Source organism: Colletotrichum jinshuiense, chromosome 3 (genome assembly GCF_051148585.1).
Source record: "Colletotrichum jinshuiense chromosome 3, complete sequence".
Lineage (NCBI taxonomy): Eukaryota > Fungi > Ascomycota > Sordariomycetes > Glomerellales > Glomerellaceae > Colletotrichum > Colletotrichum jinshuiense.
In genome coordinates, this window is record NC_139310.1 from 213,802 (window position 1) to 229,900 (window position 16,099).

A 16,099-nucleotide genomic window follows, 5' to 3' on the forward strand; every position below is an offset into this window, starting at 1 on the left:
CAAAGTAGTCAGAACAATAGCATGAAAATTTCTACGGCTTGACCAGTTGTGGTTTCTTTGTAAAGTTTCCCAAGTTAATTCTAACTTAATTGTCCGTGGCATATCTGGGCTCAAAGGCGCGAAGCTCAGTATTCACCGTAGCATGTCGCTGCCAATACTTGATGATAATGCCATAGATATTATGATCAAAGATTTAGGACTCATGCAGAGTTGAATCTGCTCCTTAATCTCAAGCTTTTCCCATACCGGAAAAAAATATACCTAGTCAAGGTTAGACAAAAGTCTCCCGCAAAAGTGTTCTGGAATGAGCACTTACGGAAAAGGTAGCATCGCTAACGTCAAGAAAGCAATCAAGGCTGAAGCCCATTGGTATCCCAGACGGCGATACACTAAGATCCGGTCAGCACTTCTCTAGTCTTTCAGCTTGTTGGGGCCCTTACTTTGATCTGTGAAAAGTGGAAACGCCGCAGAGAATATGCAGCGCGTAGTGGTGTTGATAGCCATGGAACTGGCTGCATACTTGGGATACGCGGCCATCAGGAACGTCCAGATCCCCTGGAACACAAAGAAGCATCTTTGAAGCACCCAAGTCAGCATGTTTTTCAAGACAGATATCAAGAGCAAAAACACACCCAACACTGAATACCACAGTTGCCGAAATTGGTACAAGCCAATGCACAGACGCATATGTTGTCCACGCGAACCAAAACAACGACACGGTGACCAAAACCGATCCCACCATAGCAGGCGGTAGTCTCAACTCTGGTTCTGGTTCATAGCCTGCCCCATGCTTTTCCTTCATCTTATGAATGAGTCCCATCCAGTTCTTGTGCCAGAATGGATTGAAAAAGCATGCAACAATGTTACCGATCATGATACCGATAAAGGTGAGGCCGATTTGCCAAAGATTGAAGCCGTGATTTTCGCCAAAGACCAGCGGGAAAGCACCGAAAAATAGGTAGAGAATTCCTTGGACCAGAGAGGTGTAAGTGCAAAGAGCTAGAACCATGGGGTCTAGCAGCAGAAGCTGGAATGGTACGTAGAGTGAGGCGAGGAGAGCTTGTGATAGTGTCTTTGATGCACGGACTTGGTCGGAGGCGGAGTAGTACTCGTCATTTTGTTGGCTTTTGCGAAGGGCGGCTGCTTTTCTGCTAAGGATGATAGGATGGAATGTTTCAGTTGTGAAAAGAACAAAGACGAGGAGTAATCCAGCCCAGATGATAAGAATATAGAAGGTCCAACGCCTAGTAGAATTAGCATATAAGAACTGAGTAGAAGAGGGCTGTAGGTTTACCAGTTAGTGAAGGAACTGATGAAGCCACCAATGAGAGGCCCGAGAGTTGGTCCAAGGAATGCAGTGCCCGTGAAGATGGTCATTGGAACCAGAAGCTCCTGAGGGACGAACATGTCGACTACAGTCCCACCGGCGTTACTAAGGAATGCGCTTCCTGATACGCCACTGAGAAATCTTGCGACCAACAATGTCTCCATATTTTTCGCGGTGGCGCAGGGAATGAGCCAGATCAAGAAGAAAGCAATAGACGTCATGTATATCGGTCTTCGTCCATAGAACTAGCATACAAGTCAGTGAAAGAAGAATTGGCGAAACGATTACCATACCTCTGAAAGAGGGCCAAAAATCAAAGGTCCGAGGCCTAAACCGAGAAGATATAGCGACAACCCAAGATTCACAAGCTCTAGTGAGCAATCAAACTCTTCCATAAGCTGTTCATAGCACGCGGTGTACAGGGACGAGGTGGCAGTTCTGCATGTTATCATTAGATTTGAAAAAATAGCGACCCTAAAACACTCACACCATGAGAGATCCCAGAGCCACGACTGCCACGTAAAATGTTTTTTTCGCTGCTGAAAATGCGCGGGGGTCTAGAGGATCGTTGCTGCCATCCCATTCTACGAGGAATGATTGACCGGTGTCGGATTGTTTCTCCTCGTCTCGGATAATGCTTGGTGGGCTCGTAGTGTCGGGTAGGGATAAGGATTCTAGACCTCGTGTATTCTCGTTATTCGACATTTTCTTTGTACTCAATCTGAAATAGAGCGTTAGGAGAAAATGCGATGTCTGTTTGATGCGTATGGGCTTTACTTGAAGTTTGTTGCGCAGCTTTATCGACGTGAAGTGGACAACCTATATAGTTGCATGCCGTTGGGTTTTAGCAGGGGCGATGGAGCGCACTTTTTATTACATTGCGTCAATATCCATTTCACTCGCAGTTATCTTCCAGTTAGATTTCAATACTGGCATGTTCATGAGAGCAATACAAGAGCAGCTTGGCGCAGATTGTTCCGCCGTGTATTCGACCGCCGGTAACCCCCAGCCTGCTACGGGCTCAAACTTCCGAAGCTTACCCAAGACGTATGTTTTGCACCTTTGCAGTTGGTAGTGCCCCATTCTGTGCAAGGGATCGCACTTTCGTCCGCCGTGCTTAGTTAATTAGCATCCATCTTACGCTTCCTCCGTTAGTCCACTTTAGGTACGCTGCTGACAAACGTACAATGCTTCAAGTTTCGACCGCCGTGCTGATGTAAATGCCAGTCTTTCTCCGCCGTCTTACTCTGCATTCCACCCCAGGTAAATATCGCACTGCTTCTTCCGCCGCACTTACATACATACATCCTGGTCTTCCTCCGGACTTTTCTCCGCATCCACCTGCGACCGTCGTTCTACGTCGCGTTGGATACAATGGCCTCACCAGCACCATCAAACAACGCCCAATCAGAAGCGAAGCGGAGAAAATTGCGGAAGGGCACCCACAGCTGCTGGGAATGCAAGCGGCGGAAGATGAAGTGTATATTCGATCCGGCCAAAAACTCCACTATCTGCAATGGCTGTCGACGACGGGGGTCCAAGTGTGTCAGTCAGGATTTCCCTGAAGAGGCCTCACTTGATGGAATCGAGAGGGCTCATTTGCATACCCGCAGCAATAACACGATCTATGGCAAAAGGAAGTTGACGCCGTCAAATGAAGATCCTGCAGGACCCGATCTTGGCAACCCAACTCATGCATCCATTGTCTCGGAGCCTTTGCTACCGTTCTCCCATCGCTCCTCTGACGTTCGTACTACAAATTTGAATACTGCTATGATTGTTACTGATCATTTATACAGCATCATACAGCAAAGAACGGTCTTCCCCTGCCCCCTCAAAGCAAATACGAGAGGCTGTCTCTGACCTTGCATAATTCGCTACCATCAAAACAAGATACGGTGAAGATCTGCACTGGTCACAGTCAACCTCCTGTTCTAGTCCATCAGCAGATGACTATGCCATACAATGTCCTCCAAGAGAACGGTCTGGCAACGTCATTGACTTTGCTGGAGATCCCTGAACCGGACATGCATCCTGTGCTGATAGCAAGGCATATGCTCCTGCTTGCTACCTTCCTCCAGCACCATCGCGCTGATATCCAGGAGAGAGTGAAAAACCTGTCAGAGTCGCCGCGAGTCATCATGGAACGGCTGGCAGATTTGGCTATTAGTCTCGTGACGACAAATGACGAACTACTTGGCAGCCTCGAAGGCCTAGAGTGCATATTGCTCGAGACTGCGTATCACGCCAACCTTGGAAATCTCCGTCGAAGTTGGGTCTCTAGTCGGAGAGCTATGAGTATTGCACAGTTGATGGGGCTCAATCGATCGAATCATCAGGCTCACTACAAGGTGCTGAATCCTAAGACAAAGTACGACCCCCAGCATATGTGGTTCCGAATGGTTTTTCTGGACCGTCACCTTTGTCTCATGCTTGGCCTTTCTGAAGGCTCCCCGGACCGCAGTATGGCTTCCGACGCGTTGCTCGCAAACGATACTCCCATGGGACGTTTAGAACGAATACACTGTGCCATTGCCTCTCGGATCATGGAGCGTAACGAGTCTTGCGAAAGCTCCCAGGGTATCGCCCTGACGCGGACCCTTGATACGGAGTTGCAAAGAGCAGCTAGGGGCCTCCCTAGCAAGTGGTGGTTGATACCAAACTTGGAAACAACCTCGACCGAATCGGAAGCTCGGTTTTGGAAGACACGCCAACTGTTCGGGCAAGTGAACCACTACAACCTCCTTAACCAGCTTCACCTCCCTTACATGCTTCGCTCCATGTCAACAGGGCACAAATACGAATATTCCCGAATCACTTGTGTCAACGCCTCGCGGGAGGTGCTCTCGCGTTTCCTCACCTTGCGCAGATTCAAAGGCGTCACCTCCCGCTGTCGAAACATTGAATTTCTTATGCTCATGGCCGCCATGACCCTGCTCTTGGCCCATATACATAGTCACCGCTCAGAGGAGGAGAACCTCCTAGCTCACCAATACCACAGCGATCGAGCCATGATCGAGCAGGCACAGAAGAATGTGGAGGATCTCAATCGCCTCAACTCAGATGCACTGAGCGCGCAGAGCGCTGACTTGCTACGTCGACTTCTGACCATTGAGGTTGAGACATTGGATGGCAATGCACATCGTGCTGGGAGGGTGAGCGTACATGAAGCTGGGACGGAGACAGTACTACCGGATCGGAATGACGATACCGCCGTCAGAGTACATGTTCCATACTTCGGCATCATCAAGATTGCCCGTGAAGGCATGAGCAGGGAGGCCCCACAACCACAGCGTTCTACTGCAACAACTAATTACACGGTCCAGCCGCAGGGGGCAGATAAGTCCAGTGTCATGAGCGACGACACCCTCCAAGCAAGAACCCAGATGACTCCCTCCAAGCTTGCAGGGCGTAGTGAAGCACAAACTGTTGAAACCATGACGCCGGTGAATGATATCTACGGCCAGGGCCAAGTATCTCCAATGGTTTCAGGCGCCTATACACCGACTCAAGCAAAAAGAGTAACGAATGCAATCCCGGTCACAGATGGGAGTAATGCTACTACAAACTTTGCGCCACAACCTGCAATCGGCTTATCAAACCCGCACTTGCAATTTGAAGAGAACCCTGATCTGGCTGCCGGGACAGAAGACTGGGCGTTCCAAGGTGTCGATCTGGCTTTCTTTGAGAGTCTCATGAGAAGTGCCGGGAGCGAAGTGAATGGGTTTGAAGATTGGACTATGTGTGGAGAAATGGGCTCGAACGAAAGACTCTGAAAGTCTTTCGCCAATGACTCAAAGGGCGTCAAGATCTCGCTTCTAGGGACTGTTGCGCATACGTAAATTAAACGAAAACGAGGTAGGCTTTTGAAAAGATTGCCTATATTTTGTTAGCCAATGTGAGTTGAGCGGGCTGGATATTGACTCACCACAATCTTTCTAATGCAGATTCATACTTTGAACTTGGCCGTTTCCCCTAGGTACGAATGTTTCTGACGTTTCCTACCGGTAATTTCAAAGACAATGTCATCCATTCTTTTTGAAATTAAGCGTAGACTATACCCTTCCAAGATGGAATGCTTTACTGCCATTTGGCGGCTCCAATGTGGCTGAATCCCCTAACTTAAGGTTCCGCGATCAGGGCGGGTGTGGGCGAACTAGAGAACATCCCTGCAAGCAAGAACAGGTTAATTATGAGATGTCTTACATGGGATAAAATCCGACCTCTTATCTCCAAGTTACCCCGCGCGGAACTGGGGTCCTTCTAATTGGTAGCTACAACTCAAATGAGACCACACACCGCTCTCCATGTCGCTGAGCAACGTAGGGCGCCGTGGCTGTAGGAAAAGGACCCAATCGCCATTTTTCGCTCTTGTCTTAACCGTTATTCCCTACTTTGCCGCCTAAAGACGAGAACAGAGTCTGTTCGTTGGCACGCGCCGCTCTTTAAACCATGATGCTCAAGGCCATGGTCCCAACACTCGTTGCCCTTTTGGTGCTGGCTGTGCCGTCACTTGCGACATTCCAAGAAGACTGCCTCGCCCTCGCGCCTGGGGCGACAGTGTTCAATTCGACGTTGAGAGAACTGACATATGTTACGTCCGGCGCCACGCTTCTCTTTCCCGAGCAGGATGCGGCTTGCAATCGTGGGAGCCAGGTTGTGAGGGCGAACCTCTGCCGGGTTGCCATGAACATCACGACTTCGGGTAGATCGCAAGTCGCGGTCGAGGTGTGGCTGCCCGAATGCTGGAACGGCCGCTTGGTAACCGTCGGCGGCGGGGGTCTCGATGGGTGTAAGTGGCATCGAGTTGAAACCTGAAACCGCATCTCTTGCTGACCACATCTTCCCGGCCCAGGCGTTCACACCGAAGATTTGGCATACGCCACTGCCAACGGATTCGCTGCTGTGGGCACAAACAACGGGCATGCCGGTACTACCGGGGTACAATTTCTCAATAATGAAGACGTGGTGATCGACTTTTCGTGGAGGGCGTAAGTCACAAGACACAGGCTGCGAGTGAGCTTGGCTGACTGAAGAGCAGACTCCACGTGGGCGTCAACGCGGGCAAACAGCTTTTTCAACAGCTGTACAATAGCAGACCTGCAGCTTCTTACTATCTGGGGTGCTCCCTGGGCGGCCGCCAGGGCATCCAAGCTGCGGACATGTTCCCCGAAGACTTCGACGGTATCGTAGCCGGCGCCCCTGCGGTTGACTTTAACAACCTCTACTCATCGAGGGGCAGCTTTCTTTCTCAGACAGGGGCGGCCGACTCGGCGGACTTCATCGCTCCTGCAGTCTGGAAAACGACCATCCACGACGAGGTGCTCAAACAGTGCGACGATATCGACGGCGCGGCGGACGGCATAATAGAGGACCCGACCCTTTGCAACTTCAACCCGGGATCCCTGCTTTGCAACAGTAACTCCACAGTCGACGCCACCAACTGCCTCACTAGTGCCCAGGTCGCCATTGTGAGACGGATCTTCAGTCCCACCAACTACGCCGACGGGACCCTGTTCTGGCCAGGCATGAACCCCGGCAGCGAGATAAGCTCCGCGGACGGCCTCTACAACGGCAGGCCGTTCGCATACTCCCAGAACTGGTTCCGGTATGCTATCTACAACGACCCGGCCTGGGACCCGGCGACGTACACGCTCGAGAGGGACGGCGTCTTTGCCGAACAGCTGAACCCGGGCAACATCAGGACGCACCCCGATAACCTGTCCGCCTTCAAGAACAGAGGCGGGAAGCTCCTGATGTACCACGGCCAGCAGGACCAGCAGATCACCAGCTTCCGCACGCCCATGTTCTACGACCGCCTGGCGCAGGGCATGGGGCTGGACGCCGCCGGGATGGACCAATTCGCGCGCTTGTTCCGCGTGTCGGGCATGTCCCACTGCACGTCGGGGCCGGGGGCCTGGATCATTGGCCAGGGAGGCGGCGCCGCTGCGCTCGCCGACAGCCTCCCCTTTGACCGGACGCACAACGTTCTCGCCGCCATCGTGGACTGGGTCGAGGGCGGCATCGCCCCGGAAACCATCACGGGGACGAAATTCATCAACGACAGCGCCGCCCTGGGCATTGATTTTCAGCGTAGGCATTGCAGATACCCGTTGCGGAACGCGCATAGAGTGGACAGCCTGAATCCTAAAGATATAGATGGTTGGACATGCACATAACCTACTCAGCCATGGAAAGGGCTTGTCATATATCGTTCGATATTATAGGAAGCGCCTGCGAAAGGACTGTGGAGCCCAGGCAAGCATTCAACTAAGACAGTCATCTCAAGATACCGTCATACTATAGCGAGTTCCTGTAGTTTCTCTCTCTTTCGACTTCAGTCCGTGGCTCAAGCGTAGCTGGATCACCGCACGGCAGAGACTTCTGAAGACCAAAGCTAGTAAACCCGTTACCCGCGAACTTGCGTTGTAACAAAGTTAAATCGATCACCTCGAGTTAACAAAGTTCAGTTATAGTCGCAGTTCTGCAACCTTTCAACTCCTGTATATTGGGTACGCAAGTTATAGATGGGCCTACCGCCGTAAATAAATAATTATATTTGCTTTGCGTCAGTCTCCAGCTGTTTACCGTTGCTATATAGAGTTTCCTTCTCCATCAGCGCGGCAACCTTATACAACTAAGTGACCTGTCTCGTAGCTCAAATAAGGATTCCTCGTTGAAGGATACATTGATTTTAGCCCCAAACGGCTGGATTGTTATTAAGGAGCCTTGATGGAATGCCTACGCATGTATTTGGACTAGGTAACGAGACTGTAGCCGTAGAACAAACAGGCAGCCCCGGTCAGAGCCACCCCTATTTCCAACTCTGGAAAGCTCAACTCGCCGGCGGTATACAAGATACACCGTTCGAAATTAGTTTTCACAAACTCTCCGACACATCTTCGTAGAGACTATGTAGTGTACTAGCTCTCGGCGGACCTCGCAATCGCTAGCAATCCAGACCTTGGTCCTCGCATGCCTTTGGACTGACGGAGTGTACAAGTGGGGGATGGATCCAGTGAGTTCTTTGCTCGCCCAAGGAATCAACCCGGTTGCTCGGCCTTCCGACACCAGGTACAATTCACTGAGACATGTGCTCTTGTGGTAACTCGGGAGGTCATTGAGCCCAGATCATGCAACCTCTCACAATTGTATTCAAATGCCAGGCAGCTTAGCCTGTCTGGACATCAGGTCCTGTGTATTCTGTCGAGCCATCTCTCTTGATGGGTTCTCTTGCCAGCCAGACACGGTAGAGACAGGATTGCAAACGTACCGCAAAGGCGGACGCCGCAATGGCTGTCGAGGTTGATGCAGAGTTCCCCCCTCCCCGGGTGAGATCATCCGCGGCAGGGCGCAACGACCGACTTTTCTTCTACGATGAAGCTTGGGCTACTATAATGTCAGGGCCACGCACCCTTCACGCTTGATTTGTTTCGTTCCATGGGGGTGTATTGATTGCCTCACAACGAGTCCAGCCGCCCTCGAGTGCAAACCTTCGCGTTGCAGATTCCACACGGGAACACCACACTCCGGACGGAGGACAGACCACTCGTTCCACTCCTCACCCACGCTCCAACGGCGTCCTCGATTTCATGTACCCAGTCCCCCTTGCAGGGTGCCTTCATGCGCTCATGTTCAGTTTTTTAACCGCCGGACTTCCCCATAGACATAACTGCCATGAACCTCAAAATGCCCCATTCGGCTCTGTCCAATGGACCGATGTCCAATCCAGACAGATAGGCCCAAGAAAATTCGGGATATGGCATGTCCCGGTAACGCTATACGACCCGGATCTCCCTCAAAGTAACAAAACGGGGAGAGAATGCTTTGACCATCCGATCAGACGGGAAGCTTGAATAACCGCCCGCCCAGCCCTATCACCATGGCCCAGCCATGTAAAACCGCGGCACCACGGACGCATCCGCCAGCCGCCTGTCCCGGGGAGTCTGTGCACTTTCAAGGGGGGTTTGGTAGTCATCACATGCCCGGCAAGCAAAAAGATTTGTGTCCGCAAGTTCCCAGACTCGTAATCGTAATTCCTGGCCATGGATGAGCTCTCACGGAGCCTGCACATACCACCTCCAACCCACGTGTGCGATGACCGGACGATGTTTGACTTGCAAGGACCCGGCTAGAGTGACGGCACGAAAGCCTCCCGACGGAGTTTTCGGTCCTATCGCGCTTAAAAGATGTGCGAGCTAGCCGTCTCGGCGTCGCTGGCTTTGTCAGTATCCCGTCCCGAGGTGGAAAACCACAATCCGGAATTACAACGGTCACCGTTATGTGGAACCAGGAAGCGGGGCATTGGCAAAATGTTCAATTATTTGAAACATGGGATCAACTTTGCTTTGTACAAAGACGATACGATAAGCGAGTTCTATACACAGTGAACCCAATGCAGGCCTGAAGCGCTCTAGTTCAAAGACGCCCCAGTACTCTGTAGACCGTCCATTAAACTGCAAGACAGGAAGACAAATAATAAGTGGGCAAGAAATCGGCAACAAACATGTACTGCCGGAATAAGAAAAAATAACCGAAGCGTACTTGACAAAGATGAGGGAAATGTCCGTGGTGGTTGTGGTGTTGTGTGCAATGTGATATATGGTATATTGGAAGTGAACTGGGAATGAGGGTGTCCTCTGGTTGGTATCATTGTTTGGGGTCTTGTGTCTGCCGCGCGCGGCAGCAAATTTTCGTCGAGTTTTTTCTCTTGTTTTCTTTTTTCCATTTGCCGTTTATACGCCATTCAAATCACCCACTTTGTAGTTTTGGGAAGAGATATAAAAGTATGAACCAGCCACCGTGTCGTCTGTGAACCCCGAATCGACGTAAAAAGAAATCGTTGCTCATTTAGGCCTGGGCGGTCTTGATGTCGCCCTCTTGAAATTGGAACTGGGATTGGGGCAGGACCCCGTCGCGTTGGTCCCGCTTCTTCTTCCCGAGTCTCTCGCACCACTCCTCGGCGCTTACGATGGTGCCGTCGAGGACACCGCTGACTTGGGACATCATGTCGAGGCCCTCCTTGGCGAGGACGAGAACACGATGAGCGCCCTCACGCATGGCCTCTTCGCGGGCCTGCTCGCCGGTCTTCTCGCCTTGCTGCTGCTCAACCATGCTCGCGTAGCGGAAGCGTTGGGGAAGGGTGGTCAGGTGACGGCGTACCAGAGTACGGGCGTTGTCGGGAAGGGCACCGCCGGCATACTTGGAAACGGTCTCGATGACATCTCTCAGCGTCTTGAGAACGTCGCCCTTGAGCGATGCAATCCTGGCTGCCAGTAGGTGCCGATCTTGCTCTTGTATCGAGTCGGGCTGGCTGTCGACCATGACGTGGTCGCCGTCGTTCATGAGCTCTGGCTGCTCATCCTGGTGTTGACCAGTTTTCTCGTATTGCTCGAGCGTGGTCTTGAGGTTGTTGATGACTCCACCAATGTGCTCGTTAGCCCAGCGCAACCACCGCAGGCAATACTTCAGACTCCTAAGGCTCTCTTCGCTCATGGCAACGCTCAGACCCGAAGTCGACATGATTAGGCGAGATTGCCAAGCCGCATTTGAAGATGTGGGTCTCTCAGACTGCTTCTCGTTTTCGGTGTAGGCCGGTGAGCGGTAATCGTCGTACGCAGGCAAGGTGTCAATGGTGCTTGCCCTCGATAGACGACGGTCATGCTTGAACACATAAGGGTCCCGAGGAGAGTCGACATCGGGCATGACGTTGGTCTGCGAGTCAATCATGAGCCTGGCCAGGTCCTCTCCAGTATCAACCTTGCGTCGCTTGTGAGACCCTCCGTCAGCGGACTCCAAGTCGGTGGACTGATGCCGTCGACCGGCACCCAAAAACCAGCGAACGCCGCCCTCCACGCCGGTCTTCCGGCCAACGGTGCCGACGGTATTCGCGATTGGTGTCAGGTACCCCTCGACGTACTCGGCACTCGACTTGAAACGCGGGGAAAAGTTTTTCGAGTTGTTGTAGGCGGAAGTCGCACCCTCAATGGTTGTTGCGAGCAGAGGATGGGACGTGGTAAGAAGGGAGAAGAGAGGCTCTTCGGAAGAATTTAGTGGTTTCGCTTGAGGATTCGACGTGACGGACACTGCCGGGGAGGCTCTCGGGAGAGGGGTATGGCGACTTGGGGGGGAGTTGATGAAGTCTGCCATTGCACGTCAGTAAGTCGAGTCCCGGAGCTAACAAACACCAACAAGGTCATCATCATGGAACATACCAGCTCGCAGGTCCCCGAGTGCTTCGGCGGCCATGCGCACATCGGGGTCGTCCAGGCTGACACTGGCGGCTCGTCCTTCGTAAAAGCGATCTGGCGATGCGGCGCTCATGGCGCTATTGCTGATCACGTCGAGGTCCATTCTCGCAGGCGAGTCGGCGGACTGGGCATGACTGGGGGTATAATATGTGGTGAGGGGGTTCAGGCTCGGCCAGTTTGTAAGAGGGACGGTAGTCGAGGCTCGTGTCAGGGAGGGCGGCGGTTGTTGTGGTTCGGCCGGCTGCGACGGCGTGGGAGGAGCGAAGCGCGGGGGCGGAGGGCCTGTCACAGAGGAGAGAGATGGCAGGTTGTGACCGACGTTATCATTGTGTTTGACGGCGGGAAGGATGGGTGCAAGCTCGGTAGTCGGGGCGTCGGGAAACCTCAACAAGTTGGGATCGTGAGACTGGGTATGCGCATAGCTCGGGGGGGGAGCATAGGCGGGCAGCTGGGACGGGATATGTGTCGGATCAAAGCGAGCGTGGTGGGAGAGGACGTGCTTAGGCTTGATCGTGGTGGAGGCAGAGGCAGAAGCAAAAGCGGCAGCCGTAGCGGGAGGGAGTGGGCGGGTATGCGTGTGTGAGAGAGAGTGCGTGGGTGCGGCGGCGGACGGGGAAGATGGCGGCAGCTGGCGGTCGCCAGACGCAGGCCCGTGCAGCATGTGATTTTGGGTCCTGGTCCTGTTCAGGCTCATGTCCATCTCGCAAAGTATATTCGGACGGCGGCTCGAGGATTCGCGGGGAGGGCGGTCGACGGTATGTGAGGAGAGCGAGACCGGCACGGATGTCTCAGTGGTCAACTCTGGACTGGCATGAGTGGAGATATGACTCGCCCCGGCGCCGTTTGGTTTGGCTTGGGGTTAATTGTGGTTTTTTTTTGGGGGGGGGAATGCTGTTGAAGCGTGCGACGTGCAGACGCGCCGGTCAGAACGAGTGCGAGGGAGAGCAGACGAGGGGGAAAGAGTGGCTGCGGGCGGCGCGAGAGAGGTTCATGTAGTACGCTTTGAGCGAAAAGTGGCGAAGGATGATTAACACGGCGGAGCGTGCTCCCAGCGAACAAGGGAGGCCGGGGGAAGATGGTGATGGGTTTCGGGGTAGCACCGAGTGGATGGATGGTGGTGTGCGTGTGTGTGTGTGTACCTGTGTTGGGGGTAGGGAGGGAGGACGAAGGGAAGGATGGTCCGGTATGAGGATAGTGGTGGTGGTTGTGGATGAGTCCGTCCGTGTTGTGAGTAGAGTAGCGTACACTAGAATAGCGCAGGACTAAGAGGGCGAGTGTGTGTGAGTGAGTGTGTATGTGTGTGTGTGCGAATACACTCCGGATGTGTGTATGCGTTGGGTCTTGAGAATGGATGGCGTGTGTGGGAGTGTGTGCGCGGCGGGCGGGATACCAGGTACCGTAGGGGCCAGGAGAAGTGAGGGAGGGAGGGATGGGCTTGTTGACTTTGTTGATAGAGGGGACTGGTCGGGTGTGGTGGTTGATTGACGGGTTTGTTGCTTGATTTTGACTGACCGGGGGGGGGGAGGGTGTGTGTGGTTGATAGATAGCCGCGCCAGCACTCACGCACGGGAGGACGGGGCGAGGATGAGGGTGAGGAGCCGGAGGGGAGGGGAGGGGAGGGGAGGGGAGTGGAGGAGTGCGATAATGCGAAGAATGAACGAGGCAGACCTCCTAATCGACCGACGAAGAGGCGGTAGAGAGAGGCAAAGGAAGACACAGAGAGACAGACAGACAGACAGCGAGAGGCAGGAGTAGACAGGGCGGCAGCGACGATGAGTGTGGTCACTGGCGCATGTGGTGGGCTGGGATATCACACCAGGCTAGGCCAATGTAATGTGTATGTATGTACCTACACTATTACTACATAACACTATTGCCCGGGGCTGCCCGGGGCTGCCCTGGGTTGGGGAGGTACCCCGAGTACTCCCAGTCGTGTTCTGGACGGCGAGGCGCACACATCCCAGGGACACAAGGTACTTACGGTACTTGCCCGACGGTCCCAAGGTTCCAGACAGTGGATGGGGGGGAGGGGCCGGGGGGGAAGGGGGGACCACATTGGACTGGGCTCAACCAACTGACGACTTGTTTCGACGGGGGGGTCACTGGACAATGGGGTAACTAAAACTCACAAGACAAGCAAAAACATGGTCGGTCAGAAGCCAAATGAAGGTTTCCAATACCCTCGGGACAAGGTGTGTTGGGTTTGAAGCAAAATAAAAATAAAAATTCCGAGAAGGAAAAGAGAAAAAAAGAAAGGAAAAAAACACTGACATGGGACGGAAAGCTGGGCGAGCCCGTCAGCATGCAGGCGGCTAATTCGCTATCAGCTCAGCACAGACGCCCATCTTCGGCACCTCACGGTGTCAAACCCGTCCCTCCATGCCATGTGAAGGCCCGCTGCTTTCTCTTCTCGTCTCTTGTCTGGCTCAGCGGAAGCCCGACTCTTGCATTCCTCGCTTGATTCCTTCCGTGGGGGGGCGGTATGGAAGAAGGACTTTCAGCAGCTCGATGTGACTTCGGCCGAGCAGATCGACTCCAGCCTTCTCCAATGCTTCTGCTCCGCTGCGTCAATGTGCCCACATTCCAGGGTTACCAACATAGTGCGGCCTCCGAATGACGGCAGAGGGGGTCCAATCACCAGCCAAATTCGAGTCCACGTTCCCATTCGGGACAGGTCAGGCGGTACCGACTGCAGCGCATCTGGGCTGGGAGTCTGAGTCTGCAGGGTCCCAGGCAATGTTCCGCACTGGCTACCGCTAAATCGAGACGGAAACACGGGCACGCTACGTTCCATGTACCATTTAACGTGCTGCCGGCCAACACTTGCGTGTGGTGTGAGCGAGTGGGTGGGGAAGAGAGGTGAGAGTGTGTGTGTGTGTACACTTTGTGTATGTGTATGAGGTGGGATGGGATGCTTCGCCGCCGCCGCCCCCCCAGGAAGCAGAAATAGCCGACGACAATGGGGTGGGAGTCGGTTACAGCAACAGCCCCAGTTCTCTCAAAAATAGAGATAAAGGTTTGAATGAAAAAGAAAGTTACCGCCAGACTCTCTGCAGCTGATGAACAAGGTGCCGAGTGTAGAACGGTCAATGCAAGACAATTCCATCAGACACTGCCAAACAAAGGAAAGCTCGCCTTTGAAGTGTCGTCGTGTCGTCGAGCTGGTGTCTCTCCGATGCGCCGCTTGGTCTGACATCTGCATGCTACATTCCTACTACATACTACATACTACATACACTACGGAGTATGTACGGCGTCTTTGCTTGCTGACCGGCTGCTGCATGAGATGGAAAATTTCTTCTTCCCCATGTTCCATGACCTGCCTGCAGCACCGTCGCGCCCAGGGCCCTCCCGCCACGGATGGTTCAATAATGACGATGTCCCCCCGTTGCCCACGAAGCACATGCGTCGGCTGGTTGCTGATCGCCCGAATCCTGCTATTGATGGTGCTGCCCATCACATCCGCTGTTCTGCTATTGCTGTGTATGTCCATGTACGCTCCAACTCTACCCGTACACTACTAGGTGCACCTTGTGGCCAGAGCCAACAACTGAGAGACACAGGCTAGGGAGCCCCCGGTAGCGACTTGACATCAGGGGGGGGCACAGCAGATCAGGGCCAAAGTTGGGGAAGCACGTGTCAGACTGCTTGGGCCCGTCATCACATGCATATCTGACTGGACCGGACGGGATGAACAACTGCCTTAGCATGTGCAGAGTCTCTCCTGTTAGGCTACCGCGGCAAGCAACGCGGGCGCGCCTTAACAGCCACAACTATCCCGTGTCACAAGACAACAACGGTCGCCCAGTCGGCATTCGGCCACAGCCACGGGCAGGTCCAGCTCGCCACGCCATTGGCTCGTTGTTCGCTTCATGCTACGTCACCCCCCTGGGGCACGGACTCGTCCTACCATGTGAAAGCGAAAGAGGGAAAAAAGAAACGAAGGAATTGGGGCGGAACGGCCTCCCAGAAGTTGGGAACCCCAGCCCAAGTTGAGACTCTCGCCAAGTCACCTGCACCCCAAGCTGCAGCGAATTTTTGTTATTTTTTTTTCTTCACTTCCCAACAAAGTTCCGTCAGACATTGCTTCGTCCCACCGCGGCTGCTGATGGCAAGGCCGAAGCTCAGAATCACGTGCTAAGCCTTACTTGTTTGCTTGCACATGCACCTTGCAACGAAAACCGGAGCTTTCAAATGGATGCCAGATGACCATGGCAATTTTCAACGAGGTCCGCTCAAGGGTCCAATTGTTCCCGCCGGCGCTGTTCACACTGCACATTTGTCCATGGATATTCCATGCCTCGCCATCTGCACTAGGTATCATCTGCTAGGTGTATGTAGGTAGCATACCGCGGCCGCCCACACCACCGAGCGCGCCTTCGCCGGCCGTCTTCTTTGCTGACAGCCCTGCCTTGGACTCTAAAACTCTACTTGCAGCTTCCTTGTCAAGTCAAGATTAGAATGCGGAGAATCACAGCAGTTCGAATTTGCCGTGTACCCTTGCGAAACCGACCAAACTCAT

The 16,099-nt window shown here is 53.5% G+C and overlaps 4 protein-coding genes across 4 annotated transcripts; 2 read left to right on the plus strand and 2 right to left on the minus strand.

Moving 5' to 3' along the window:
* Positions 1–411: 411 nt before the first annotated feature.
* EsH8_III_000058 (uncharacterized protein) lies at positions 412–1,407 on the minus strand (the record flags this gene model as incomplete). The annotated part of the gene is made up of 3 exons (XM_083261783.1): positions 412–574; positions 633–1,244; positions 1,295–1,407. 3 exons carry the CDS (start codon positions 1,405–1,407, stop codon positions 412–414), a joined length of 888 nt encoding a protein of 295 aa, XP_083122270.1.
* A 1,294-nt stretch (positions 1,408–2,701) lies between these two features.
* Positions 2,702–5,103, plus strand: EsH8_III_000059 (uncharacterized protein; the record flags this gene model as incomplete). The annotated part of the gene is made up of 2 exons (XM_083261784.1): positions 2,702–3,073; positions 3,127–5,103. 2 exons carry the CDS (start codon positions 2,702–2,704, stop codon positions 5,101–5,103), a joined length of 2,349 nt encoding a protein of 782 aa, XP_083122271.1.
* Positions 5,104–5,779: 676 nt separating this feature from the next.
* Positions 5,780–7,506, plus strand: EsH8_III_000060 (Tannase/feruloyl esterase; the record flags this gene model as incomplete). The annotated part of the gene is made up of 3 exons (XM_083261785.1): positions 5,780–6,119; positions 6,183–6,318; positions 6,369–7,506. 3 exons carry the CDS (start codon positions 5,780–5,782, stop codon positions 7,504–7,506), a joined length of 1,614 nt encoding a protein of 537 aa, XP_083122272.1.
* Positions 7,507–10,177: 2,671 nt separating this feature from the next.
* EsH8_III_000061 (transcription factor Opi1-domain-containing protein) lies at positions 10,178–12,277 on the minus strand (the record flags this gene model as incomplete). The annotated part of the gene is made up of 2 exons (XM_083261786.1): positions 10,178–11,469; positions 11,542–12,277. The coding sequence occupies 2 exons, from the start codon at positions 12,275–12,277 to the stop codon at positions 10,178–10,180; spliced, it is 2,028 nt and encodes a 675-aa protein (XP_083122273.1).
* Positions 12,278–16,099: the final 3,822 nt, after the last annotated feature.